This window comes from Ceratotherium simum, chromosome 35 (genome assembly GCF_057802395.1).
Source record: "Ceratotherium simum simum isolate JZ-2026a chromosome 35, ASM5780239v1, whole genome shotgun sequence".
NCBI classification, from domain to species: Eukaryota; Metazoa; Chordata; class Mammalia; order Perissodactyla; family Rhinocerotidae; genus Ceratotherium; species Ceratotherium simum.
In genome coordinates, this window is record NC_141934.1 from 3,942,381 (window position 1) to 3,967,796 (window position 25,416).

Sequence of the window (25,416 nt, forward strand, 5' to 3'; positions counted from 1 at the left end):
ACCAAAGAATACATGTTCTTTTCAAATGCACATGGAACATTCTCCAGGATTGATCACATATTAGGCCACAAAACAAGTCTCCATAAATTTAAGAAGATTGAAATAATACCAAGCATCTTTTCTGACCACAACGGTATGAAACTAGAAATCAACTATAGGAAGAAAATCAGAAAAGCCACAAATACAAGGAGATTAAACAAAATGCTACTGAACAACGACTGGGTCAACAAAGAAATCAAAGAAGAAATAAAAAAATACCTGGAGACAAATGAAAATGAAAATACGACAAGCCAGAATTTATGGGATACAGCAAAAGCGGTTCTAAGAGGGAAGTTTATAGCAATACAGGCCTATCTCAACAAACAAGAAAAATCTCAAATAAACAATCTAACAATGCACCTAAAGGAACTGGAAAAAGAAGAACAAACAAAGCCCAAAATCAGTGGAAGAAGGGAAATAATAAAAATCAGAGCAGAAATAAATGAAATAGAGACCAAAAAAATAGAAAATTAATAAAACCAAGAGCTGGTTCTTTGAAAAGATAAACAAAATTGACAAACCTTTAGCTAGACTCACCAAGAAAAAAAGAGAGAAGGCACAAATAAGTAAAATCAGAAATGAAAGAGGAGAAATTATAACAGACACCTCAGAAATACAAAAGATTATAAGAGACTACTACGAAAAGCTATATGCCAACCAATTTGACAATCTGGAAGAAACTGCATAAATTCTTAGAATCATACAACCTTCCAAAACTGGATCAAGAAGAAGTAGAGAATTTGAATAGACCAATCACCAGTAAGGAGATCGAAACAGTAATCAAAAACCTCCCCAAAAATAAAAGTCCAGGACCAGACAGCTTCCTTGGTGAATTCTACCAAACATTCAAAGAAGACTTAATACCTATCCTTCTCAAACTCTTCCAAAAAATTGAGGAGGGGGGGAAGCTCCCTAACTCATTCTACAAAGCCGACATTACCCTGATACCAAAACCAGACAAAGACAACACAAAAAAAAGGAAATTACAGGCCAATATCACTGATGAACATCGATGCAAAAATCCTCAACAAAATACTAGCAAATCGCATACAACAATACATTAAAAAGATTATACACCATGATCAAGTCGGATTTATTCCAGGTATGCAGGGATGGTTTAACATTTGCAAATCAATCAATGTGACACACCACTTTAATAAAATGAAGAATAAAAATCACATGATCATCTCAATAGATGCAGAGAAAGCATTTGACAAGATACAGCATCCATTTATGATAAAAACTCTGAATAAAATGGGTATAGAAGGAAAGTACCTCAACATAATAAAGACCATATATGACAAACCCACAGCTAATATCATCCTCAATGGTGAAAAACTGAAAGCTATCCCCCTAAGAACAGGAACCAGACAAGGATGTCCACTGTCACCACTCCTATTTAACATAGTACTGGAAGTCCTAGCCAGAGCAATCAGGCAAGAGAAAGAAATAAAAGGGATCCAAATTGGAAAGGAAGAAGTGAAACTCTCACTATTTGCAGATGACATGATTTTATATATAGAAAACCCTAAAGAATCCACCAGAAAACTTTTAGAAGTAATAAACGAATATGGTAAAGTTGCAGGATACAAGATCAACATACAAAAATCAGTTGCATTTCTATACACTAACAACGAAGTAGCAGAAAGAGAAATTAAGAATACCATCCCATTTACAACTACAACAAAAAGAATAAAATACCTAGGAATAAACTTAACCAAAGAGGTGAAAGAGCTGTACACCGAAAACTATAAAACATTTCTGAAAGAAATTGAAGAAGACACAAAGAAATGGAAAGATATTCCGTGCTCTTGGATTGGAAGAATTAACATAGTTAAGATGTCCATACTTCCTAAAGCCATCCATAGATTCAATGCAATCCCTATCAAAGTTCCAACAACATTTTTCACAGAAATAGAACAAAGAATCCTAAAATTTATATGGAACAACAAAAGAACCCGAATAGCTAAAGGAATCCTGAGAAAAAAGAACAAAGCTGGAGGTATCACACTCCCTGATTTCAAAATATACTACAAAGCTATAGTAATCAAAACAGCATGGTACTGGCACAAAAACAGACACACAGATCAATGGAATACAATCGAAAGCCCAGAAATAAACCCACACATCTATGGACAGCTAATCTTTGACAAAGGAGCCAAGAGCATACAATGGAGAAAAGAAAGTCTCTTCAACAAATGGTGTTGGGAAAACTGGATAGCCACATGCAAAAAAATGAAAGTAAACCCTTACCTTACACCATACACAAAAATTAACTCCAAATGGATTAAAGACTTGAATGTAAGACCTGAAACTATGAAACTTCTAGAAGAAAACACAGGCAGTACGCTCTTCGACATCGGTCTTAGCAACATATTTTCAAGCACCATGTCTGACCAGGCAAGAGAAACAACAGAAAAAATAAACAAATGGGACTACATCAAACTAAAAAGCTTCTGCACAGCAAAGGAAACTATCAACAAAACGAAAAGACAACCTAACAACTGGGAGAAGATATTTACAAACCATACATCTGATAAGGGATTAATCTCCAAAATATATAAAGAACTCATGCATCTCAACAAGAAAAAAACTACCAACCCAATTAAAAAATAGGCAAAAGACCTGAACAGACATTTCTCCAAAGAAGATATACAGATAGGCAACAGACACATGAAAAGATGTTCAAAATCATTAACTATCAGGGAAATGCAAATCAAAACTACAATGAGATATCACCTCACGCCCATCAGAATGGCTATAATTAACAAGACAGGAAACAACATGTGTTGGAGAGGATGTGGAGAGAAGGGAAGTCTCATACGCTGCTGGTGGGAGTGCAAACTGGTGCAGCCACTATGGAAAACAGTATGGAGATTCCTCAAAAAATCAAGGATAGAACTACCATATGACCCAGCTATTCCACTGCTGGGTATTTATCCAAAGAACTTGAAAACACCAATGCATAAAGATACATGCACCCCTGTATTCACTGCAGCCTTATTCACAATAGCCAAGACTTGGAAGCAACCTAAGTGCCCATCAAGGGACGAATGGATAAAGAAGATGTGGTATATACACACAATGGAATACTACTCAGCCATAAGAAACGATGAAATCCAGCCATCTGTGACAACATGGATGGACATTGAGGGTATTATGCAAAGTGAAATAAGTCAGAGGGAGAAGGTCAAATACCGTGTGATTTCCTTCATTAAGTAGTAGATAATAACAACAATAAACAAACACATAGAGACAGAGATTGGATTGGTGGTTACCAGAGGGGAAGGGGGGAGGGAGGAGGGCGAAAGGGATAATTCGGCACAAGTGTGTGGTGATGGGTTGTAATTAGTATTTGGGTGGTGAACATGATGTAATCTATGCAGAAATAGAAGTATAATGATGTACACCTGAAATTTATACAATGTTATAAACCAATGTTACTGCAATAAACAAAAAAATAAATAAATAAAATAAAATAAAATAAAATTGACTATCGTGATGGTTAGACAACTCTTTGAATACACTAAAAACCACTGAATTGTACAGCTTACAGAGATGAACTGTATGGTATCTGAATTATGTGCTATTAGTAAACAAAGAGATGCCGGGAGCCTGGATGGGGCAGTGGCAGTGGGGATGGAGGGGACACACTCCTGGAGGTAGACTCACAGAACTCGGCACCTGGGAGACTGGAGGGAGCAGCAGAGGTTCCGGATAACACCAAGGGTTCTGGCCTGAGGGGCTGGGACGGGGAGGTGGCACCACCAAACAAGCCAGAGACGGCAGAGGGAGAAGCCAGAAAAAGTCCCATCTGAGAGGCTGACACAAGGCCCTGAAAGGGCCCGGCAGGCAGTAAGAATGAGCCTTGGCAGACAGACTGAACACGTGCTCCATTTACATAGAATAAAATGACCGTTAGTACTGCCAGCAGAGTTTACAGCAATGACTTCGAGCTTGGGCTCTACATGGGCTCTGAGTTCTCCAAGGGTTCTCACAAAGAAGGAAGTACAGTCTTTTCACAGACAAGGAAGACTCAAACCTCGCCTGGGCTGATAGCTATTTTATCTCCTGGGTCCTACATTTAGAAAAAAAGAATGCTGCTGATTAAGTCTGGAAACTGCTGCTTCACCATAAGCTATGCCTTGATGGACATTGTGACCACCATACAATATGAAAACAAAAAGAGAGAGAGAGAAAAGTAGAAACTATAGCATTAAAACTCTGCATCTAGACTATTATTTTTAAAAAACACACACACAGAAAATAACGAGTGTTAGCAAGGATGTGGAGAAGTTGGAACCCCTGTGCATTGCTGGTGGGAATATAAAACGGTGCAGCCGCTGCAGAAAATAGTATGACCATATGACCCAGCAATTCCACTTCTGGGTATATACAAAGGAATAGAAAGCAGGGTCTCAAAGAGATATTTGTACACCCATGTTCACAGCAGCACTATTCACAACAGCTAAAATGTAGAAGCAACCCAAGTGTCCACTGACAGATGAATGGATAAGCAAAATGTGGTATCCACATACAATGGAACATTATTCAGCCTTACAAAGGAAGGAAATTCTGACACATGCTACAACGTGAATGAGCCTTCACAACATTATCCTAAGTGAAATAAGCCAGTCACAAAAGGGCAAACACTGTATGATTCCACTTACATGAGGCACCTAGAATTGGCAAATTCATAGAGACAGAAAGTAGAATGGTGGTTACCAGGAGCTGGGAGAAAGAGGGATTTGGGAGTTACTGCCAAATGGGTACAGTTTCTGTTTGGGATGATGAAAAATTCCTGAAATAGTGGTGATGGTTACAGAATATTTTGAATGTATTTAATGCCACCCAATTTTTTTTTTAAATGGTTGAAATAGTAAATTTTTTTTTATTTTCTTATTTTTTTTTTGTGAGGAAGATCAGCCCTGAGCTAACATCCATGCTAATCCTCCTCTTTTTGCTGAGGAAGACCAGCTCTGAGCTAACATCTATTGCCAATCCTCCTCCTTTTTTTTTCCCCCCCGAAGTCCCAGTAGATAGTCGTATGTCATAGTTGCACATCCTTCTAGTTGCTGTATGTGGGACGTGGCCTCAGCATGGCGGGAGAAGCAGTGCGTCGGGGCGCGGCCAGGGATCCGAACCCGGGCCACCAGCAGCAGAGCGCGCGCACTTAACCGCTAAGCCACGGGGCCGGCCCTGAAATGGCAAATTTTATGTTGTCTATATTTTGCCACAATTTTAAAAAATACCAACTAAAAATGAACAAAAGACTTTAACAGACACCTCACCAAAGAACATATATAGATTGCGAGGAAGTTCATGAAAAGATGTTCAACATCACTAGTCATCAGGGAAATGCAAATTAAAACCAGGATGAGGGGCCAGCCTGGTGGCGTGAGCGGTTAAGTGCGCGTGCTCCGCTGCGGCGGCCCGTGGTTCGCCAGTTCAGATCCCGGGCATGCACCGACGCACCACTTGTCAAGCCATGCTGTGGCAGCATCCCATATAAAGTGGAGGAAGATGGGCACAGATGTTAGCCCAGGACCAGTCTTCCTCAACAAAAAAAGAGGAGGATTGGCAGATGTTAGCACAGGGCTGATCTTCCTCACAAAAAGAAGAAACAAAAAAACAGGATGAGCTACTGTTACACACCTATTAGAATGGCCACACTGTTTAAAAAATTGATAATGCCAAGTCCCAGTGAGGATACAGAGCAACTGGAACTCTAATACACTGCTGACAGGAATGGGAAATGGTACAGCCACGCTGGAAAATAGCTTCTTATAAAGTTCAACTTACACTTACCGTACGACACAACAACCTCACTCCTATCCTACCCCAGAGAAATGTTCACACAAAACTTATATATAAATGTTTATAGCAGCTCCATTCAAATCATCAAAAAGTGCAAACACACCAAATATCCTTCAACAGGTGAATGGATAAACTGTTGTGATATATCATATAAAGGAAAACTGCTCAGTAAGAATACCGCTTACATGGGCCAGCCCTGGTGGCCTAGTGGTTAAGTTCAGTGCGCTCTGCTTTGGCGGCCAGGGTTTGGTTCCCAGGTGCAGACCTACACCGCTTGTCTACCAGTAGCCATGCTCTGACATCAGTTCACATATAAAATAGAGAAAGATCGGCAACAGATGTTAGCTCAGGGAGACTCTTCCTCAGCAAAAAAAAAAAAGAATACAGCTAATACAATGGAATAGTACTACCAATTAAAAGGAACCGACAGGGGCCGGCCCCGTGGCTTAGCGGTTAAGTGCGTGCACTCCGCTGCTGGCGGCCGGGGTTCGGATCCCCGGCGCACACCGACGCACCGCTTGTCAGGCCATGCTGTGGCGGTGTCCCACACAAAGTGGAGGAAGATGGGCACGGATGTTAGCTCAGGGTTGATCTTCCCCACAAAAAAAAAATAAAAGGAACCAACAATTGATACACGTAACAACTTGGATAAATCTCAAAGGTGTTTTGCTGAGCGAAAGAAGCCAGTCTCCAAAGGTTCCATACTGTATGATTCCATTTACATGACATTCTTGAAAAGACAAAACTATAGTGAAAGAGAACACGTCAGTGGTGGCCAGGGGTAGGGAACAGTGTCTATGATGGGGTAGCATAGGGGTATTCTGGGGTGTGATAGAACTGTTCTGTACCTTGATTGTGGTACTGGTTACACAAATCTATACACGTGTTAAAAGTCATAGAACTCTACACCCCAAAAAAGGTCAAATAATTTAACTTATTAAATTAAATTTAATAAATATAAAAATATTTTAATAAAAATAAATACAATATTTTAAAAGAGTGCAGGGGAGCGATCTAGCTATCAGACAAAGTATAATTCAAGCCCAAAAGTATGAAATGTGACAAAAGGGGCAATTCACACCGATAACACTTCATATACACCAAATAATAGAGCATCCAATTTTAAGAAGCAAATACCACAAGAGATGCAAGGACACATAGACAGAAACACAGTAATAAGAGACTTTCATTTGCCACCCTCAGTACAAGACAGATCAAGTGGAGAAAAAATAAGGAGACAGAAGATCTGAACAAGAAAACAAATAGAGCAGAACTTAGGGATGTGTATCAAACTACACCCTGCTAAGAAAGTCTACGTGTTCTTCTCCAGTGCTCACAGCAAATCCACAAAAAAACTGATCGTGTATTAGTTCACAAAGAAAACACCTTCTATAAAGGAAAAATATTAAAAACAACACTCCCTGAACACAATACATTAAATCTAGAATTTACTAACACCATCATCACCAACAGCAAAAGAAAGGTCCTTCTATCTAAAAATTTAAGAATCTCCTATTAAACAACTTCTGGGTGAAAGGAAATGCAACTAAAATTGGAGAAATCTGAAGAAATACTAACAATGAAAACACATATCACACATGTGAAAATACAATGAAATCATTTAAGGAGCAAAAAAATCACATGATTATCTCCGTAGAAGAGAAAGCCTCTGACACCCAAGAAAACAGAAATTGAGGGATACTTTCTCAACAAGGTAAAATATATATACCTTAGTCCTAAAACCAAAATCTTATTTACTGGAGAAACACTAGAGGTATTTCCATTAATATCAGCAACAAAGTAAGTTACCCATCATGTCTGCTACTACCCACCACTGTACTAGGAGTATTAGCACTGCAGTTAGAAAAGGGACACCAATTAGAGGAATAAGAACGGGTAATGAAGAAGTAAAACTAGCATAACTGCAGATAATATGATAGAGTACCTGGAAAACCCCAAAATCAATGATAAAACAATAATAAAAGAACTCAGTCAAGTAACACAATATAAAATTAACATACGAAAATCAACAGCCTTCACATACACAAAGAGAAGACATTATGGTGAGAAAAATACCATTTGCAATAGCAACAAAATAATTAAGCACTTAGGAATCAAGTTAACAGAAATGTGCAACCTACGCAAGGAAAATTTAAAAACGCTACTGAAAGATACTAACGTAAACTTGAACAAGTAGAAAGACATCCTCTGTTCTTGGACAGGACTCAACATTATCAAGATGTCAGTTCTCCCTAACTTAATTTATGAATTCAATGCAATCCCAATAAAAATACCAACAAGACACTAGACAAGATGACACTAAATTTCATATAGACAGACAAAAATGTAAGAATAGCTAGGAAAACAGTGAAAAAGAAAAGCTACAAGAGGGGATGAGCCCGACCGGACATTAAAACATACCATATAGAGCCTTAATAATTAAAACAGCGGTACTGGTACATGCATAGACAGAGAGAATTGGTCCAGAATTAGACTCAAGTATATGTGGAAATTTAAAATATGGCAAAGGTGGCATCTCAAATCACTGGAATCAAGATGAACTTTGTAACAGGTGGTGTTGGGACAAATTAGTAGCCATTTGGAAAAAGATAAAATTAGATCCATACCTCACACCATATACATAAATAAACTCCAAGTAGATTAAAGATCTAAATGAAAAAATTAATCTATACAAGTACTAAAAGAAAACATGAATGAATTTCTTTTTAACTTTGGTATAGGGAAAGTCTTTCTCGCTATGATTCAAAATCCAGAGGCAGTGAAAGAAAAGATTAATAAATTTAACTACATAAAAATTTTTAAAATTTTGCACGACAAAAAAAAATCAGAAGTCAAAAGACAACTGATCATTTGGGAGAAAATACCTGCAACCATATACCACAGACACAGGGCTAATATTTCTAACACACAAAGAGCTCTTAAAAACGAAGGGACACAGCATTATTCACAATAGCCAAAAGGTGGAAGCAAGCCCAGTGTCCATTGACAGACGAATGGATAAACAAAATGTGCTGTATTCATACAATGGAATATCATTCAGCCTTAAAAAGGACTTTCTGACACATGCTACAACATGGACGAATCTTGAAGACATTATGATAAGCTTATGAAATAAGCTAGCCACAAAAGGAAAAATACTATATGATTCCATTTATATGGGGTACCTACAACAGGCAAATTCATAGAGACAGAGAGCAGAATGGCGGTTGCCAAGGGCTGCAGGGAAAGAAGAATGGGGAGTTATTGTCTAATGGGTACAGAGTTTTAGTTTGGGAAGATGAAAAACAGTTCTGGAGGTAGATGGTGGTGATGGCTGCACAACAGTGTGGATATGGTTAATGCCACAGAACTATTTAAAAATAGTTAAAATGGTACATTTCATGTTAAGTGTATTTTACCATGATTAAAAAAAGAGAAAAAAAACCCCGAGGGACAAAACCCCCAAAAATCTGATAGAAAAACAGGGAAAAGATATGAACAGACAATTCACAAAAAAAGACATACACATGAAAACATATGAAAAAATGTTCAAACTCACTCATAATTAGAGAAATGCAAATTAAAACAGCACTGAGACACCATTTTTCACCTATCGCACTGGCAAAAATGAAAGTAGGACAGCACACTCTGCTGGGGAGGTTGTAGGGAAACAAGCAGTATTCTCATACATTGTTGGTGGGAATGCAAATACAGTCCCTCTTGAGGGGAATTTGACAATAGGTAACAACCTTTCAACCCAGCCATTCCACTTCTAGAAATCCACACTGAACATTCACCTCCAACAACATGAAAACACATATGCACAGGGTTATTCACTGCAGAACGGTCTGTAATCGCACGATATTGGAAACAACCTAAATGGCCATAGATAGTACAGTGAATGAATAAACTATGGTACATCCACACAATGAAGTAATATGCAGCTGTAAAAATTCATGAGGGAATTTCACAGCAGCATTATTCAGAATGACCAAAAAGTAGAAACAACTCAAATGTCCATCAACTGATGAATGGATAAATAAAATGTGGTATATCCATACAACAGAATATTATTTAGCCATAAAAAGTAATGAACTACTGACAACATAGATGAACCATAAAGACATTACGCCAAGTAAAAGAAGCCAGTCACAGACCACATATTGTATGATCCCATTTATATGAAATGTCCAGAACAGGCAAATTTATACAGACAGAAAGTAGATTAGTGGTTGCCTAGGGCTAGAAGAGGAAATGGGCAGTGACTGTTAATAGACACAGAGTTTCTTGTTGGGGTGATAAAAATGTTCTAAAATTGATTGTGGTGATGCTTGCACAACTCTGTGAATATACTAAAAAGCACTGAGTTGTACACTTTAAATGGGTGATTGTATGGTCTATAAATTATATATCCATAAAACTGTTTTTAAAAATGAATAGGATCTCTATGAACAGATATGAGGTGATTTTCAAGACATACTGTTGAGTGAAAAAAGTAAACACAATTATCTATAGCATGCCGCCTTTCATATGAGAAAGAAGAGGATATAAGAAAATACATGACCATCTGTTCATTTGTGCAAAAGAAACACAGAGAGGATAATCCAGGTTCTAAAGAGATCACTTAGCTATAGGGGGTGAGTGGGAAAGGGGTGAAAAGAAGGGGAGAATGGAACAGGGTGGTAGGGTGAGGAGGAGGGACACTGCTCTGAGAACACCTTTGTGTATGGCTCTGACTCTCAGAACCACAGTCATGTTTCACACTCAAAAAGTAAACAATTAAAATCAACTAAGATCTAGGGGGAACCCCAAATGGAATATACTAACAATGAACCTACTGTATTACAAATAACATAACCACACTGAAGGGCATAAGGAAGAAAAGAACTAACCTAAGCAACCGTGGAAAACAGCAGCCTGACTGGCTACTATAAGGCTAAAGACAAAAAGAACTGTGATTCCAGGGTTGGGGCAGAGAAAATACAAAATGAGCCTGGAACATCTTGCGGTGCCAGAAAGTAAGCAAGTGCTCAAAAAATTGATGAGGGTTTGTCACAGCTAACCTCAAGGAGATCCTAAATAGCCAAAGCCGGAACAGTGAGCAACAAAATGATGATAATATTAGATTTTGACCCATAGAATACAATGAATATCCATGGGGTCCATCCTGACACAAATAATAATCAAATAAATAAAGGAGAGAAGGGATAGCTCTTCCTTCAATTGAATTTCAATTAATAAATGTAAAAGGAGAGAGAGAAATAGGAAATTACCTTTAGGCAAACAACACAAAGATCCACAGGTGGATGCTAAGGTCAGTGAGTGTAAATCTGTGAGAACCGGAATTTGCATCCTCTCAAAGTATCTCCCCAAGACACTTACCGACTGGAAAGGGAAAGAGAGTGACTTCACAGTGTAGAAACCTGGCAACACCAACTGAATCAAGTGATCAAGGTAAATATCGCCAGTAATAAGACACAACATCATCTTCAACTCCTCGATATGATGCACTGAGAAGAACACCATGTTTGTGTTGTTCTGGCCAAAAACACATAACGTCACTCCAATGTTTTCATGAGAAAACATCAGACATACCCAAACTGAGGGATATTAGACAAAATAACTGATCACTACTCTTTACAAGTAGAAGGCCAAGACAAGAAAAGACCACGTAACTGTTAAGCACTAAGGAGAAATGACTTAATGCAATATGGGATCTTGGATAGGATCCCGGAATGAAAATAGAACACTGGTGGAAAAACAGGTGAAATTCGAACTAGGTCTGTAGGTGTGATAATAATATTGTACCAATGTTACTTTCCTGTTCTTGATAATTATACTATGATTATATAAGATGTTAACCTGAGGGGAAGTAGGTTGAGTGACCTATGGGAACTCACAGTATTATTGCTGCAATCTCTAAATCTAAAATTAGTTTAAAATAAAAAGTCTAAAAAGAAATAACCATTTGAGATTATGTATTTATCATCTGTAGCAATGTGAGGATGGGGACCACATCTGTATTGTTAACCACAAACCCACTAAAAGGAGCTTAAAAAAAAGCAGCTACTGCATAAACATAAGAAAGTATCTACTCATTTCTCAGACTCGCAGCCCAGCAGTTGCACTTTCTCAGAATAGCGCATTCAGGAGTTCAATCTTACAAGTTTCCAAATTCCTCAGAGCATGGTTTTCACGGCCTTAAGAACACACGATAAAGAAGAGCACACTCTGAGCATCTCATACCCGGGTCCAGTGATGAGCCGTGACGTCTCCTGTGTGCTCTGGCCCGGAGCCGGGAAGCCTAGGTCTGCAGCTCAGGGTGGCACTACCAGGCTGTGCCGCTGACTTGCTCTAAGATGCCCCTCTCCGAGTCTCAGAGTAGGAAGCTCTGAACTAGACCAGGCGTCCACAAGCTAATTAGCCCACAGTTTTTGTACAGCCCAGGAGCAAAGAATGGTTTTTACATTTTTAAGTGGTTGAGAAACTTTGTGACACATGAAAATTATATAAAATTCAAATTCCAGTGTCCATAAATAAAATTTTATTGGAAAATGGCCACTCTCCTATGTATTGTCTTTGGCTGTATCCACAGTTGACACCAGAGTGGAGTACACAGAGTCTGGCCCACAAAGCCTAAAATACTTACTCTTATAAGTATGATTATACTTATTATATTCACAACATATTACAACACTATTCCCGGGCCAGCCCCGTGGCTTAGCGGTTAAGTGCGCGGGCTCCGCTGCTGGCGGCCCGGGGTTCGCATCCCCGGGGCACAGGACGCACCGCTTCTCCGGCCATGCTGAGGCCTCGTGCCACATACAGTAACTAGAAGGATGTGCAGCTATGACATACAACAATCTACTGGGGCTTTGGAGGGAAAAAATAAATAAATAAAATCTTTAAAAAAAAAATACTATTCTATTATTATATTTACAACAAAAGTTTGCGGGCCCTTGAAGCAGCCCCCTCTAAGGATATTTCAGTTCTAACCACGCTTATGAACCACACGGAAGGCACCCTGGCCGCCCGGGATCCGACCGTCCCACGGCCACGGCCTGTCGTACCCAGGCCCCAAGACTGAAGTGGCGCCCCCAGCCGCTGGAGCAGACACCTGCGAGCGCCGGCAAGCTCCGCCTGGCCAGGCCCGCCCCGGCCCGGGAGGCAGCGCAGTCAAGACCGCCGTCGGGAGTCGGGCTGCCCCCCGGTTAGCTGGGTGACTTTGGACGAGTCCCCAGACCTCCCGGCCTCGGTTCCCTCCCGGTAAAGGGCGATCATCACAACACTCACCTCGCAGGGCTGCTGCGAAGGTGAAGGGCAAGGACGCGAGTCAAGGGTCAGCGCCGGGCTCGGCCCGGGCAGACGCGGGATCACTGGCGGCTCGTGCTGTGGTCCCTGAGACCACTCCCGAGGCCGGGCCCGTCCTGGCCCCCGGGGCGGCGGCAGAGCCGTGAGGCGGCCCCCGGGGCGGCCTGGAGGCCCGGCCTCGTCGCTCCCGCGCTCCGGCCTCGGTTTCTGCGACGGCCGCACCGAGGCTGCCGGGGGATCCCCCAGCGCCGGCCGCCCCTCAGGCCCGCGCCCCCACCCCGCCCCGGCTCCGCAGAGTCGCGCCCCACCTCCCGGGGGCCGCCCCCAACCCGCGCGTACGCCCGCCCCACGCTCCCCGGCACTCACCAGGCATCTCCACGGCAACGGCCCGACCGCCCCGTCCCCCGCGCCGGCCGGCTGCGCGCCTGACAACAAGGCGCGCTCCCATTGGCTGCGGTGCCGGCTCCGCCAGCCAATCAGCGAGGCGCACGCGCTGCTCGCCCGCCCGGCCGGCGGGCTGCTGGGCCCCTGCGGGTGGCGTCGGGCGCCGAGCCGAGCGGCCTGAAGCGCATCTTGAACCTCCGTGAGTCTTCGCTCTGTCCGCGCGCTGCTGTGGCCTCGGAGCGCCGGCTCGCGGAGCGGTCGGACTCCCGGCTCCACCGCTGGTAATACGTGTGAAGAGTCGGGCTCGGTGCCTGGCCCCGAGCAGTCGCCGAATGACGGGCTGTGTTATTGTTGTTACAAGCGGGACAGGTGCTCTGAAGGCAGTGGAAACGTGGGGAACGTTTAGAGGGAACCCGGGGAGGAAGAGTCGTCTTCTTCATATTACCTGTGCCTCACCTCTTTCCGAAAAGGATTTGAAGCCCAAAGGCACAGATGCAATCAACTAGTGAAACAAAGGGGGGAAAAACCCAAAACTCAGAGACCCGGGAAGCGAGGGAGTGACAGCATTCCAGAGCCGAGAAGAGGGTCCCGCACGGAAGGGTTGCCGAGCGCGGCTTCAGCTTCGGGCTGAGAGACGTCACGCTCTTGGGAGCTGAGCGTTTTGGGGGAGGGCTTCACCCTGTGGTTGAACCTCATAGCTGCTGGAGTCCAGCAAGGATGATTTAAATAGCAATGAATGACATGACTTTCTTTTTGACTTTCAAGACAGTAAAATCCTGGTGAAGAACTCATAGAGTCAGTTCAGTACAAGAAAGCTTTACTGATATGCCAGGAGGTACAAAAATAATTGAGTCACTAACTTTGATTTTGAGAGGCGTACAGCCTTGGGGGACAGGGGCAATGAACAGAAGCATAAACAGATGGTTTCAAAGTTTCATGGATAACATGCAACCTAGGGTGCAGCCTCCACCCCCAGTTGTATCTTGAAAGGGGCTCTGGAGACAGTCTGAGACAGTCGAAAAAACATGAGAAGGGTGGTCCAAACAGCAGGGAGCTGTGTGGCAAGGGTTTGGAGGTGAGAAAGAGTGCAGGCCACAGGCAGAAGCCTTGGGCAGCACGGTATTGCCAGGGGACAAAGCTCAGGGCCACAACGGGGAGAGATAATGCTGGAGAGGGGGGAGGGCCAGTCCCCACAGCAAGCAGATGACATCCCTCTCACTACAGTGGGGTGAGAGATTTAAGGTGGGGAGACCAGATTGGAGGCTGTTGCCTTATGGTCCTGGCAGGGGCTAGGGCTGAATCCCTCCTTGGGCACTTCAATCGCTCTTTTACATACAACCCACAAATATTCCCTGAGCCCCTCTGGGAAGCAGGACACCCATGTTGGCAGAAGGAATGACTGCAGAAACAGTTGGGACAGGGAGCCAGGGGAAGGAATTCCAAGCTCTAGCTTTTCGTGAGTCTTCAGCAGTGGTCAGGTACAAACACAGCAGGCAGAGGCACATTCCACTGGAAACTAACTTTATTAACTAGGTGGACTGCGTAGACTGAAAATCTCCATCTGGTGTTTCACTGGTGCACTACAGACAAGGATGATCAAACCTTTAACAGTGCAGGGAAACACAGCACCCACCACAGAGTCTTAAGACATGTAAACTCTTCATTGAACATCTGGAAGGAAACTGAAAAGGACACTTCCTCTGGGCTCCCCCCACCCCACCTGTATATTCTCTGAAATGCAAAAGCATGACATGGTATTTTGATGGGGGGGCGGAGATCCCATTCATTCACTTTCTAGTGGCAGACATTGCCTTTCCAGGTTTGCCATTCTGGGACATGGATTTTACAAGGTGCACAGCTACAGAGAATTCTCAGCAAGACTCATGGGAGAAGAGGGAGTTTGGCAACGCCCAGGAAAGGTCTCTGAATCCCAGGCTGCCCTGCTCTCCTGCTGGGCACAGCAGTCCCCTTCAAGGGGAGGGAACTGCCCAGACCAGCCCAGGCTGAGAATGGAAACATCTGGTCAGCAGAGTCTGCAGGAAGGCCCAGGCTAGAGCAGGCTGGCAGCCTTCCCTACCAGCCTGCACATGGGCATGGAGAGCAGGGCCTCCGGGCTGAGCCCTCCACCCTCGGATTTGAGCAGCCTAAATACAATACATGAAAGAGCGGCCCTGAAGACAGGAAACATCCCACCTCCCAGGTTCCCTCAAGTCCCCACCTCATTAGCCAGCCCCTCTGCCCAGGATGGCCCAGAATGCCAGGGAGGGGTAAAAGGAAGTAAAGAAGTCGTGTCTGAAAGACGAAGCTCTCTTCATTTATTTGAATGAGGATGGGGAAGAAGAGGATTGTGAGGTCACAGGCATGTCTGCACATGGGGGTGCCAGAAGCTGGTATCCACCAAGCCCTCACTCTGCCAGAAGGCTTCTCTGGAAGGGGCCGCCAGCTCACAGATGCCCTGGATGCTCTCCATGCCAATCATAAAAAAGTGACGACTGTCCCCTTCTTGCCAATCTGCCAGGGCTCCAGGGGGAGAAAGCGCATAATTATCCTTCAGGAGACAAAGAAAAAGATGTCATCAGCTCCTTGGCTAATGCCTTTTATTCCAAGACCCCTAGCCAGGCATTCCCACCGTGGGCTCCCCAGCCAGCCAGCCTTAGCCCCCCAGGCATTTGCAAGCCTGCCTCTCCTCCCAACCCCCAACAGGGCAGTGGGCCTGTCAGGGGCGGGATGGTGGCTGCACCTCATTGTGTCCCACCCAGGAAGGCTACTCAACACAGCAGCCTCTGTGGTCACTGTATGCCCTGTCTATGGGCTCAGAGGGCAGCCCTCCCTCTTCCAAACTGCAGGCTCCCAGGACACCCTTGGGGGGAGTATGTGTGACCACCTCAAGTTTTCTCATCTGTAACTAGGCATAATGGAGGTATCTACGCCATGGGGGTGGCATGTCTGCATGAGCGGGTGTGCAGAGGGGAACAGAGTTTGTAAGGATCAAATGGGATGATGCCCGTAAGGCACCTCTAGGGCACCTGGTGCGTGATAAGTATTCGCACATTACTTATTGTTGTTAGAATTATCATCTCTCCTCACCTTGAGGACCAGGTCCGAGCACCTCCCAGGAGTGACCATTCCTCACCAGCCTTTCTGGGCCAACAAAGGCTCCATTCTCAAAGGTTCTTTCAACCTTCTCATGCCCTTAGATCCTCACAGGCATGGACTGGGCTCAGGAATATTTTTCGCCCAGGAAGAAACTTTAACCTTGCCACAGGATCCCAGGTTTGGGAGCTGTAGGGGCTTCCTGGGGAATCACTGAATCCATGCCTCTCTATTCACAGAAGAGAAGGCTACAAACCAGAGAGGGTTCACTTCCAGGTTTGTCTGGGTCCCCAGCTATGCTGGACCCAGAACCCAGGCCTCCAGACATCTGGACCAATGCTCTTTCCACTACTCCGTGACCCTCCTGGGAGCCTTACCTGGGACCTGGTTGGGCCACAGGCCCAAAGGCCACAGCCTCAGGACATACCCAGAATTCCACCTCACCAGGCCAGAGAAATTCTCCAAGAAAATTACTCTTGATTTTCTAAGATGTAGGCAGCTGATATGGCTATGGCTTTGTCAGATAACAACATCCTAACCTGCCAGGTGCCGAGGCAAATATAATACATTGCCATCCCATGCAGTGTCCCCAGGGAGTGGTTAAAGGAAAGGCTTCCCCCTTCACAGATGGAAACACTGAGGTTTAAGAGGTCACGCCTTGCCCAGGTGTCATAGGGACAGCTGCAGAGCCAGGAATTCATTCAATTCTGATACCACTCTGAAGGCTGACCCTCCACCAGGGGGCCAGAGAGGTCAAGGGTCAAGTCTTCTGCAGTGCCAGGAATTTATTTTTTCCCCCAACTTTAGGAGGGGCATTGAGGTAGGATCACTATCCCCCGGTGGCGCAGCAGTCCAAGAGGGTCCTCTCCCTGCTCCTACGCACCGGTCCTGGTCCAGGCCCAGTTCCTTGGTGAGGAACTCGAAGAAGCGGGCGCTGTGGCCGCGGTTCTCCTCGGCCGTGCCCACCACACCGATGGAAGAGACGAGCAGCTGCGCGCAGGGCTCGGTCGAGCCGTTCACCGCCATGGCCAGGCCCGGCCGCACCGTCGCGTTCACGCGCTGCGGGGGACACGAAAGAAGCCGCTGTAGGCCAGGCTAGCGCTGAGGACAGAACGGCGCGGGGTCGGTCCGAGACGCACGGGCCCGTGGGATCAGGACTGGGGGCACCGGCCGGGGTCCCTGGAGGTCACGTTGGGGTCATGGCTGGGGAAGGCGACACGGAGCAGACGTGGGGAGTGTGGAGAGCGGGAGGTCAGGGGTCCCTGTCGGTCACGGTGGGACAGCCGGGGCGTGGACAGAGCCCGACCCCTGGTCCACCGACTTCCCCCAACCCGGTGCTCCCAGGCCCACGCTCACGTCCTCGGGTTTGCCCAGGATGGCGGCGGCGGCCGCGCAGAGCCGCTTCTCTAGTCCTGCGGGCACGCGGCCGGCGGGCAAGTTCGTGTCCAGCTCAAGGAACGGCATGTCTAGCAGGAAGGCGCGCAAACCACCACCGCGGAGAAAGAACGCGCGGAGTCCGGGTCCATGTTCCAAGGGTCAGAGACTAGGGGGCAGGGGCGGGGCGCCACGGGAACCGGGCTCCTCATTGGATGGGCAGGCAGGCAGCGCCCCCCGATTGGCTGCCTACCCCGGCCCCGGCCGACAACCTCGGCGTACGCGGGAGCTGATTTCCGGAAGTCCTGCCGCCCCGCCCACTCCGTGTAACCCCACCCCCAACGAGGCGTCGGCCGAGCCGTGGCCCCGCTCACTGCGCCCCAGTCCCGCGCCCCCTGCCGCCACACTGGCCGGGGTTTTCCGTCCCCTGTGGCTTTCGGGCGCTGCGGTGTCTGCTTCCTGGCCCACATTTAGATGGCGGTCTGAACGCCCCGCAAACACACACGCCGTAGGGGCGTTCCCCAGGCTCGACCCTAATAACGTTACATCGTCACAGAGGCTTAACAAATGTTGTTGAATGAGTTGCCATCATTTCAAATTCAGGCAACTTCACGTTCAACGTGGGAACCTGCGCTTCTCTTGATCAGGAGACCTGGTGACACGTGTGGGCTCGGGTAGGGCTGGACAGAGACCCTCGGGCTCACTGCATCCCTACCTGGCCCCCACAGACGTCTGCCTTTGTGGCCTCTTGTGCCTGCGGCAACCTCGCCTCACAGTGAAGTACTGTCCACCAGGGGGTGAGAGCGAGCCAGGTCCTGGTCGACTTCCCAGCAACGTCTAGGGTACCCTACCTTTTTGTAGGCAAAACAAAAGGTGTTATTTAAACCGTGGACATCTGTTGAAAAGGCTAAACAGGGTGCTCTCATCAGTACTGCAAAGTGGTTTGAATTGTAGATGAAAATATAATTGTGTGGGTGTATATGAACAATTTCAATTACACATCTAAAATTCTATATAAGCGGGCATATTAAAGGAGCCTCCACAGAAAGGCAGGCGGGCGGGAGGCTCTGTCTGGTCATGACCCTGTCCCATCAGCAGTTTATTAGATGACTCAGATATCAGAGGGTCTGGGACACAAGGCAGGTAGGTGGTGACAGTCCTGAGGGGAAAGGACAGGGACAGGTGGCAAGTGTGGGACCCACAGTGGGGCATGGAGAAGACAGTGGTGGGGTTATGAGGAGGCAGGGGGGTTCAAGGCCACTGGGCAGCACCCGGGGGCCAGGAACTAACCTGGGACTTCCCTCCCTGCAAGGAGGTTCATGCACCAGGCCTGCACCCCACCTGTGGGAGAGAGTGTCACCCAGAGGGAGAGAGACCTAGGAGACTGAGGCCTGATTCAAACCTGATTCTTCACCGGGTCAACCCCCATCTGTGCTCAGCCCAGGGGGCGTGGAACCAGCTCCCTGCCAGGACTGAGGGGGGAAGCACTGGGCTGAGGAGCCCAGACGGGATCACCTGACTCCCCCAGGGGCTGGGGAGGTTGGGGAAGTGTCCCTGGAGAACCCACATGGTGACACATGCGAAAAGGCCCGGGGGGCACCACGCAAAGAAGGTGAGGAGGCCTCTGGAAGCAGTGGACACAGCCTGAGCCAAGGTTAGGAGGCTGAGGTGGGAGCTGGGAGGGCCGGGAAATGATGGGCTACTGTGTGCAACCTGGAGGGGGTAGCCTGGAGGGGTGGGCGCAAGGCTTTGAATGCAAAGTTGAGTAACCTGTACTTCAGCCTCAGGTCAATGAGTCACCGTGGAAAGTTTCAAACAGAGAAGGGACAGGGTCAATATGTGTTTATTAAAGCTCTCTCCAGAGGGCACATGGAAGTCAGAGTGTTAAGGGGTAAGGGAGGAGACAGACAAAAGAAGGAAGGCAGGCCTGATGCATGGAGGGAACTGCGGACCGGAGACTATGCAGGATCTCTTGCTCACAGCCAAGGAGAGGCATCTCTTTCTTCTGACGACAGAGTCTCCCTCGTTGTCGCTGGCTCTGCAGGCCTGGCCCCCGCTCATTGCAACAAAACCTGCGCCAAGGGCCTCAGCTTCTCCTTCACGGCCGGGTCCAGTGGAGGCAGGTCCTTGGTCTTCATGAGGACTGCGTGGGCCTCCTGGAAGAGGTCCTCCCCCACGGCGGCCTCCACGCGCTGGCGCCACGCGGCCAGCTTGGGTCGGCTTTTAAAGACTTGGCAGCCGGCGCTGACGGGCTATGGGGAGAGGGAGCCGGGCGGGGGGCTGAGCACGGTCAAGTACAAGGCAGCATGACCTGGTTAGGGATTCCTCTGGTGGACTTTCCCTCCTCTGCCACACCAGTGGTAGGCTGAGGTTCTCTTCCAGGAGACACTGGGAAGCTCCTCAATATCCCTGCAGGATTCTGAAGCCCCATTTTACAGATAAGGATGCTGAGGCTCGGAGGGGGAAGTGACTCGCCCAGGGTCCCAGGGCCAGAAAGGGCAACATGAGCTGGTACATTGACTCCCTCCCAGGATGCCCCACTGCCCAGTGGGCAACCCGACCCCTCGGCACTCACATGCATCAGCTCTGTGATGGCCACCAAGTCAGCCACTGAGATGTGGGGCCCGGCGAGGAAGGCCTGGTCCTTCAGGAACTTGTCCTCAAGCAACTGCAGGCACCTGTCCAGCTCGGCCAGAGTAGACGCCAACGTCTCGGGGGGCACTCGTTCACCCAGTAACACAGGGCCCATCAACTGGTGGGTGGGCAGGCAGACAGAAGGCTCAGGGTCTTTCCCAAACCCACCCTGGTTCCTGCTCTCATCCAGTCTATCACCAATCCTTCAGATTTCTCCTCACTCCAGCCCACCCCTTTCTACCCACGGCCACCATCAGTGTCATCTCCTACCCCAACAGGGACAGCCTCCACCTCTCCCTGGGTCCTCACACAGGGCCGCCAGCAGGGATCCTTCTGCAATCCAGTCTGCCCTGGTCTTCTCCCTGCATAAAGCCTTCCATGGCTCCCCAGTGCCCTCACCAGAAAAGGTCTCAACACAAGGCCCTCACCGGTGCAGCAGCCATTATCTCCCCACCCCCACCTCCTACTCCACTCCAGGCTTCTCAAACGGGAATGTGCACGCGAATCCCTCTGGGGTCTGGTTAACAGTGCACACTCCTAATCAGTACGCCTGGGTACTGGGGCCCGAGACTCTGCATTTCCAACAAGCTCCCAGGTGATGCTGATGCTCCTAGTCCAGGGACCACCGTCTGAGTAGCAAAGGTCTACACTCACTCGACTCGACTTCTCTCCATTCTGCCCTCAAATGCACCAGGCTCCTGCCCCCACCAGCTTGAGGGGGCTCCTCTCCCAGCCCCTAGGGGCTCAAGGAAGACACTTTTAAGGTTATGGAAACCTACTTTTTGCCAAATGGCCCTTCAGAACAGTGGTGCCCTCCCTGCAGCAGGGCGTGAGCATGCCCGTGTCATGCTCCCTCACACACAGGACACCCACTTCCTGCCGGGCACCATGTAAGCACTCTGCAAATAATAACTCAGAGGACACGTTTCAAAACCCCTGCACGTTTGATAAGGAACAATGGTACGTGCATGCTGCTTTAATGTGCACTGACTGGATTTTTACTGAGGTTAAATGTGTTTCCATCAGTTATTGACCATTTCTCTCTCTCCTTCAATTAAATCTCTGCTGGTTTCCTTTGCCCATTTTTCTCTCGTGTCTTTGTCTGATGGGTTTCTAAGAATATCTTAAATATTAAAAACGTTATTTCTTTCTAATATATCTTTGCCAAGATCTTCCCCAGTTTTTCGCTTGTTTTAAGTTTAATCCTTTTTTCCTTACACAAAACTTCATTGTTTGTGTAAAATCAATTACACTACTTTAAGTCTCCCACTCTTCTTAGGCTTAGAAATCCTTGCCCACCCAGAAGGCAGACCGACATTTCTTGAAATGTCTCCTCATTTCCTCCTAGTTTGAGTTTTTCACTTAACTTGACCTCTCCATCTGGAGAGTCTATGTGTAGCAAAGTGAGGATTTGATTTTTTTCTCCCCCAAAAGGCAGTCTTCCCAGGCAGCTGGGAGTGTGCAAAAGGGCAGAGGATTCATTTCCAGCAGCACCTGGGGGTCAGTCCCTGGCTCTGTGCTCAGGTTCCCCTCTGAGAAACAAGTTGAAGTCAGTTAGCCTAGGGAGTCTGCACTCTAGAAGTCAGTGTTCTACGGTCTCAGGTCTGAGGGCATGTTTTAAACAGAAAGCACCATTCGTGGAGCATCCTGGGAGGGGCCCTGCCCCTCGTGTGTGCCACACGGCCCAGGTGCAGCTCACCTTCTGCCACGTGGCCCGGAGGCAGCTACTCCGCAGAGCTGTGTGCTGCCATGCCAGGTACTCATCCACGCGGGCGCGGGCCTGCAGGTCCTGGGGGTACCAGTGGTCAGGGGCCTTGTACTTTCGGCTCAGATACAGCAGGATGGCCACACTGGGGGACACGGCAAGTGCAAGGGACATGCCCCAGTCACTTTTCAGCTACTCCACAGGGGCCGGGCTCTGGGTGAGGTAGGACCCCCCTCCTCACATGTCTTTCCCCAACTCCTGTGGGTGGAGCATTTCACTATCTCCATGGTGCAGAGTAGGAATGTGAGGCTCAGAGAGATTAGGTGACTGCCCAGGGTCGCACAGCTCTACACTTAGCCATCCCATCATCTGAACTAAGGGACCAAGCGAAAACCAAAATCTCATGGGATTTCAGAAGGCGGGGGGTGTGCTCAGAGAACACTTCCATTATCGAAGGGGCACCCAGCCTGGGTCCTGAAGGATGAGGCAACTCCAGCACCACTCCCCAACATATCCAAAGCACGGACACGCCAGGAGCAAGGCCAGGGGCCCCTCCTAGCCCTGGGCTCCTCTGCCCACTTTAACCCACTCTCCATCCTGGGGCTGGCATAGGTGTTCAGGACACACTAGCCACAATCCAAGCCATCAACAGTGGACACACAGGTGGCTGACTGGCCCCACAAGGCCCAGCAGCAGCCCAGGGACCCATTACCTCTCAGTCAAGGTGAAGTCCCCGTCCTTCAAGGCTGGCACCTTTCTCAGGGGGTTCACCTGGACAAAGGCATCGCTGTGATGCTGGCCTGGGGAAGAGACAGGCGGGTGGGGTGAACGCTGAGCACTGTGAGGTCTCTGCCCACGCTCCACCCCCACGTCCAGGCACCAGCTTTCCGAGGCCCCATCCAGGTGGGGCATCAGAGAAGAGGAGGTCACTCCGCTGGTCACCAAGTCACAGACACTGAGCCCACCAGAGGTCCACCCCTCCTGTGTCCACCCCCCTTGGACCTGGGCCAAGCACCATCTCAACCTGGGCCTGGGGGGAGGGTGACTCCCTGGAGCTGTCATCCACCCCCACCAATTCCATCCACACGTCAGACACTCCAGCCTCCTCCCTGGGCTCTAGGCTTGTCCCCTGCAATCCAGCTTCCTATGCAGGCTGGGTGACCTATCCACACCCCAGAGCTCCAGCCACACCTGCTCCCAGCCCTCAGTCCAACCTCACTCTCCCTAGGAGCCCCTGCCCCATTCAGCCACCCTGCTTCCAGCAAGTCAGCTCTTCTTTCTTCCCTGCACCCAACCCTCAAGATTCCCTCCCCACTGGGGGTTCCCAGGTCTGACTCACTTGTGCATACCTCTCCCCAGCCCGGGCCAGTGCTGGATGGTACACCAATTAATGTGTGTGGAGTGGGAGGGCCTCAGTGGAACCAGGCTCCAGCCTGGCCATAAGCCCACCTGTGGGCCTCTTCGCCCCTCTACTGAGTGGACAGTATCACCCCTACCCATTCTCTCTCCAGAAGCTGCCTCTATGCCCAGCCCCCATCCCAAGGAAGGCTGGAAAGGCAGAGCAAGGTGGCAGCGTAGCTGCTGGGGGCACCAAAGGCAGAAGGTGGGCAGGCTCAGCTAAGCACGAGTCTCCCTCCTGGCCTGCCCAAGGGGCTCTGGATCCTGGGTTTGCCCTACTGGCCAGTTACCGCCCTGTCCCCTCCACTGGATTCTGTAAAGGTGGGACCTAGGCAGGGGTGGGTAGGAGTAAAGAGGAGACGAGACCAGGTGGAACAACCTGCTCCTGCCGGCAGAGGCAGAAACGCAAGAGATGGGGCCCACTCTCACTGGGAAATGAGGAGACAGTTTCACTGTTTTCTCCAAGCCCTGGTGTGGAGGTGTTGGGGCGCTCATCCCACTTCCCACCCACTCACCCCCCGGCCGCTTTCTATCTGCTCTGCTCCCTCTTAACCTGTATTTTGAAAAATGTTTTGTATTCGCTCGGCGAAGGTGGAGGCTCTTTAAAAATGCACAGCTGATAACTGATGCCACGGTTTCCGCACTGGAAAGTCTGTCTCTTCCCGTCTGTCTGACTGCGTCCGTCTCCACACAGGCTGCCCAGAACCCCCACACCACCCCCTCACTACGTCCCCCCACCGCCGCCAGCCCCCCGCCTGCCGGGCGCACCTTTGAGCAGCTCCACGGTGCGCAGCTCGAAGGGGATGCCGTTCTTCTTGGCGAAGATGTAGACGGCGCGGCAGGGCTGGGACAGCAGGTCCAGGTAGAGCTCCAGGCCCATGGCGGGGGCGGCGGGCAGCCCCGGGGAGCAGGACGCGGAGCAGGAGCGACGGGCAGGAATCGCCAGGCAACCGAGTCCACAGCGGCGCGCAGCCCCGCCCGAGCTCGGCCTCGCCATCCCCGCCCATTGGACGGCTCCGGAAAACTTTGGGCCAATCAGCGGCGCCCCCGCTGTCCCGCCTTCCGTCTCCAGGGCTTCGGGCTGCGGGCCTCTTACTTGGTGGGGAGGGCACAGGGAGGCCTGGGCTCCGACCGGGGGTGAGGGGAGTCTCGCTGCCAGGTCATACCCCTTCCCTGGACGTCAGGGTTGGGCGTCAGATGGGGCAGGGGGGATGGTAATGGGAAACGGGACGACACCAAGGGCGCTTCCAGCACAGACCCTCAGTGAATTTAGGCTGGAGAGGGCTGGGCTGCCTGCAGTTGGCCAAGCCACCTCCCCCTCACCCAGGGAGGGGGCTGAGGGAGACGGGGCTTCGGAGTCCCCGAGAACACAAAGGGAGGAGAAAGGAGGTGCAGCAGCCTCTACTGGGCCCAGTGCCCAGAGGCTGGGGAGGGTTTCTGGACCCCTACTCCCTGCACAGGCCAGGCCCCCGCCCCAGGGAGGAATGAGCCATCCTCCCCATCCCTGGGGTCTTCTTCATTACACTCCAGCTAATCCCTACCGGGGAGTGGATGCTCTGTGGAGCCCATCTGGAGATTCGCAGAGGGGCCTGGAACTTCCTCACTTCCTTTGCAGGGCCAAGTCCCTCCAACTTTGGCCCTGGGGCTCCTGAAGCCTGTGG

At 48.7% G+C, this 25,416-nt stretch overlaps 3 protein-coding genes across 13 annotated transcripts in view; all 3 read right to left on the reverse strand.

The window, feature by feature from the left end:
* The window catches only part of CABIN1 (calcineurin binding protein 1), a 156,286-nt gene extending 142,697 nt beyond the window's left edge, over positions 1–13,589 (reverse strand). For 6 of the 10 annotated variants that reach the window (XM_087423859.1, XM_087423861.1, XM_087423867.1 and 3 more), the window contains exon 1: positions 13,150–13,391. The gene's annotated coding sequence lies outside the window, so the exon portion shown is untranslated. Of the gene's footprint in view, positions 1–13,149; positions 13,392–13,533 lie in introns of those variants that run through there. The other 4 variants (XM_087423865.1, XM_087423864.1, XM_087423862.1 and 1 more) reach the window with 2 other exon arrangements.
* Positions 13,590–15,844: 2,255 nt separating this feature from the next.
* Positions 15,845–18,197, reverse strand: LOC101391049 (D-dopachrome decarboxylase). 2 transcript variants are annotated; one of them, XM_014797350.2, is made up of 3 exons: positions 18,001–18,189; positions 17,528–17,703; positions 15,845–16,099 (listed from the first exon to the last, which is right to left on the reverse strand). In XM_014797350.2, the coding sequence occupies exons 1-3, from the start codon at positions 18,106–18,108 to the stop codon at positions 16,027–16,029; spliced, it is 357 nt and encodes a 118-aa protein (XP_014652836.1). In that variant the 5' UTR covers positions 18,109–18,189; the 3' UTR covers positions 15,845–16,026. The 2 variants fall into 2 exon arrangements, with proteins under 2 accessions (XP_014652836.1, XP_087279995.1); XM_087423869.1 differs by lacking the exon at positions 17,528–17,703 and having other exon boundaries at positions 18,001–18,197.
* A 1,648-nt stretch (positions 18,198–19,845) lies between these two features.
* Positions 19,846–24,683, reverse strand: LOC101391300 (glutathione S-transferase theta-3-like). Its single transcript, XM_004443099.3, has 5 exons — positions 24,524–24,683; positions 23,070–23,157; positions 22,352–22,502; positions 20,594–20,770; positions 19,846–20,270 (listed from the first exon to the last, which is right to left on the reverse strand). Exons 1-5 carry the CDS (start codon positions 24,633–24,635, stop codon positions 20,076–20,078), a joined length of 723 nt encoding a protein of 240 aa, XP_004443156.1. The 5' UTR covers positions 24,636–24,683; the 3' UTR covers positions 19,846–20,075.
* Between the last annotated feature and the right edge of the window lie 733 nt (positions 24,684–25,416).

What these genes read in the sequence shown, in the direction of transcription:
- LOC101391049 (XM_014797350.2), bottom strand. Translation starts at nt 18,108, where the DNA reads ATGCCGTTCCTTGAGCTGGACACGAACTTGCCCGCCGGCCGCGTGCCC. An exon ending in TCCTGGGCAAACCCGAGGAC is followed by an intron (nt 17,704 to 18,000) that starts GTGAGCGTGGGC and finishes TGTCCCCCGCAG; the next exon opens with CGCGTGAACGCGACGGTGCG. An exon ending in CTGGGCCTGGACCAGGACCG is followed by an intron (nt 16,100 to 17,527) that starts GTGCGTAGGAGC and finishes TGTCTCCTGAAG; the next exon opens with GATAATTATGCGCTTTCTCC.
- LOC101391300 (XM_004443099.3), bottom strand. Translation starts at nt 24,635, where the DNA reads ATGGGCCTGGAGCTCTACCTGGACCTGCTGTCCCAGCCCTGCCGCGCC. An exon ending in CACCGTGGAGCTGCTCAAAG is followed by an intron (nt 23,158 to 24,523) that starts GTGCGCCCGGCA and finishes TCTCTTCCCCAG; the next exon opens with GCCAGCATCACAGCGATGCC. An exon ending in GACTTCACCTTGACTGAGAG is followed by an intron (nt 22,503 to 23,069) that starts GTAATGGGTCCC and finishes CGTGTCCCCCAG; the next exon opens with TGTGGCCATCCTGCTGTATC.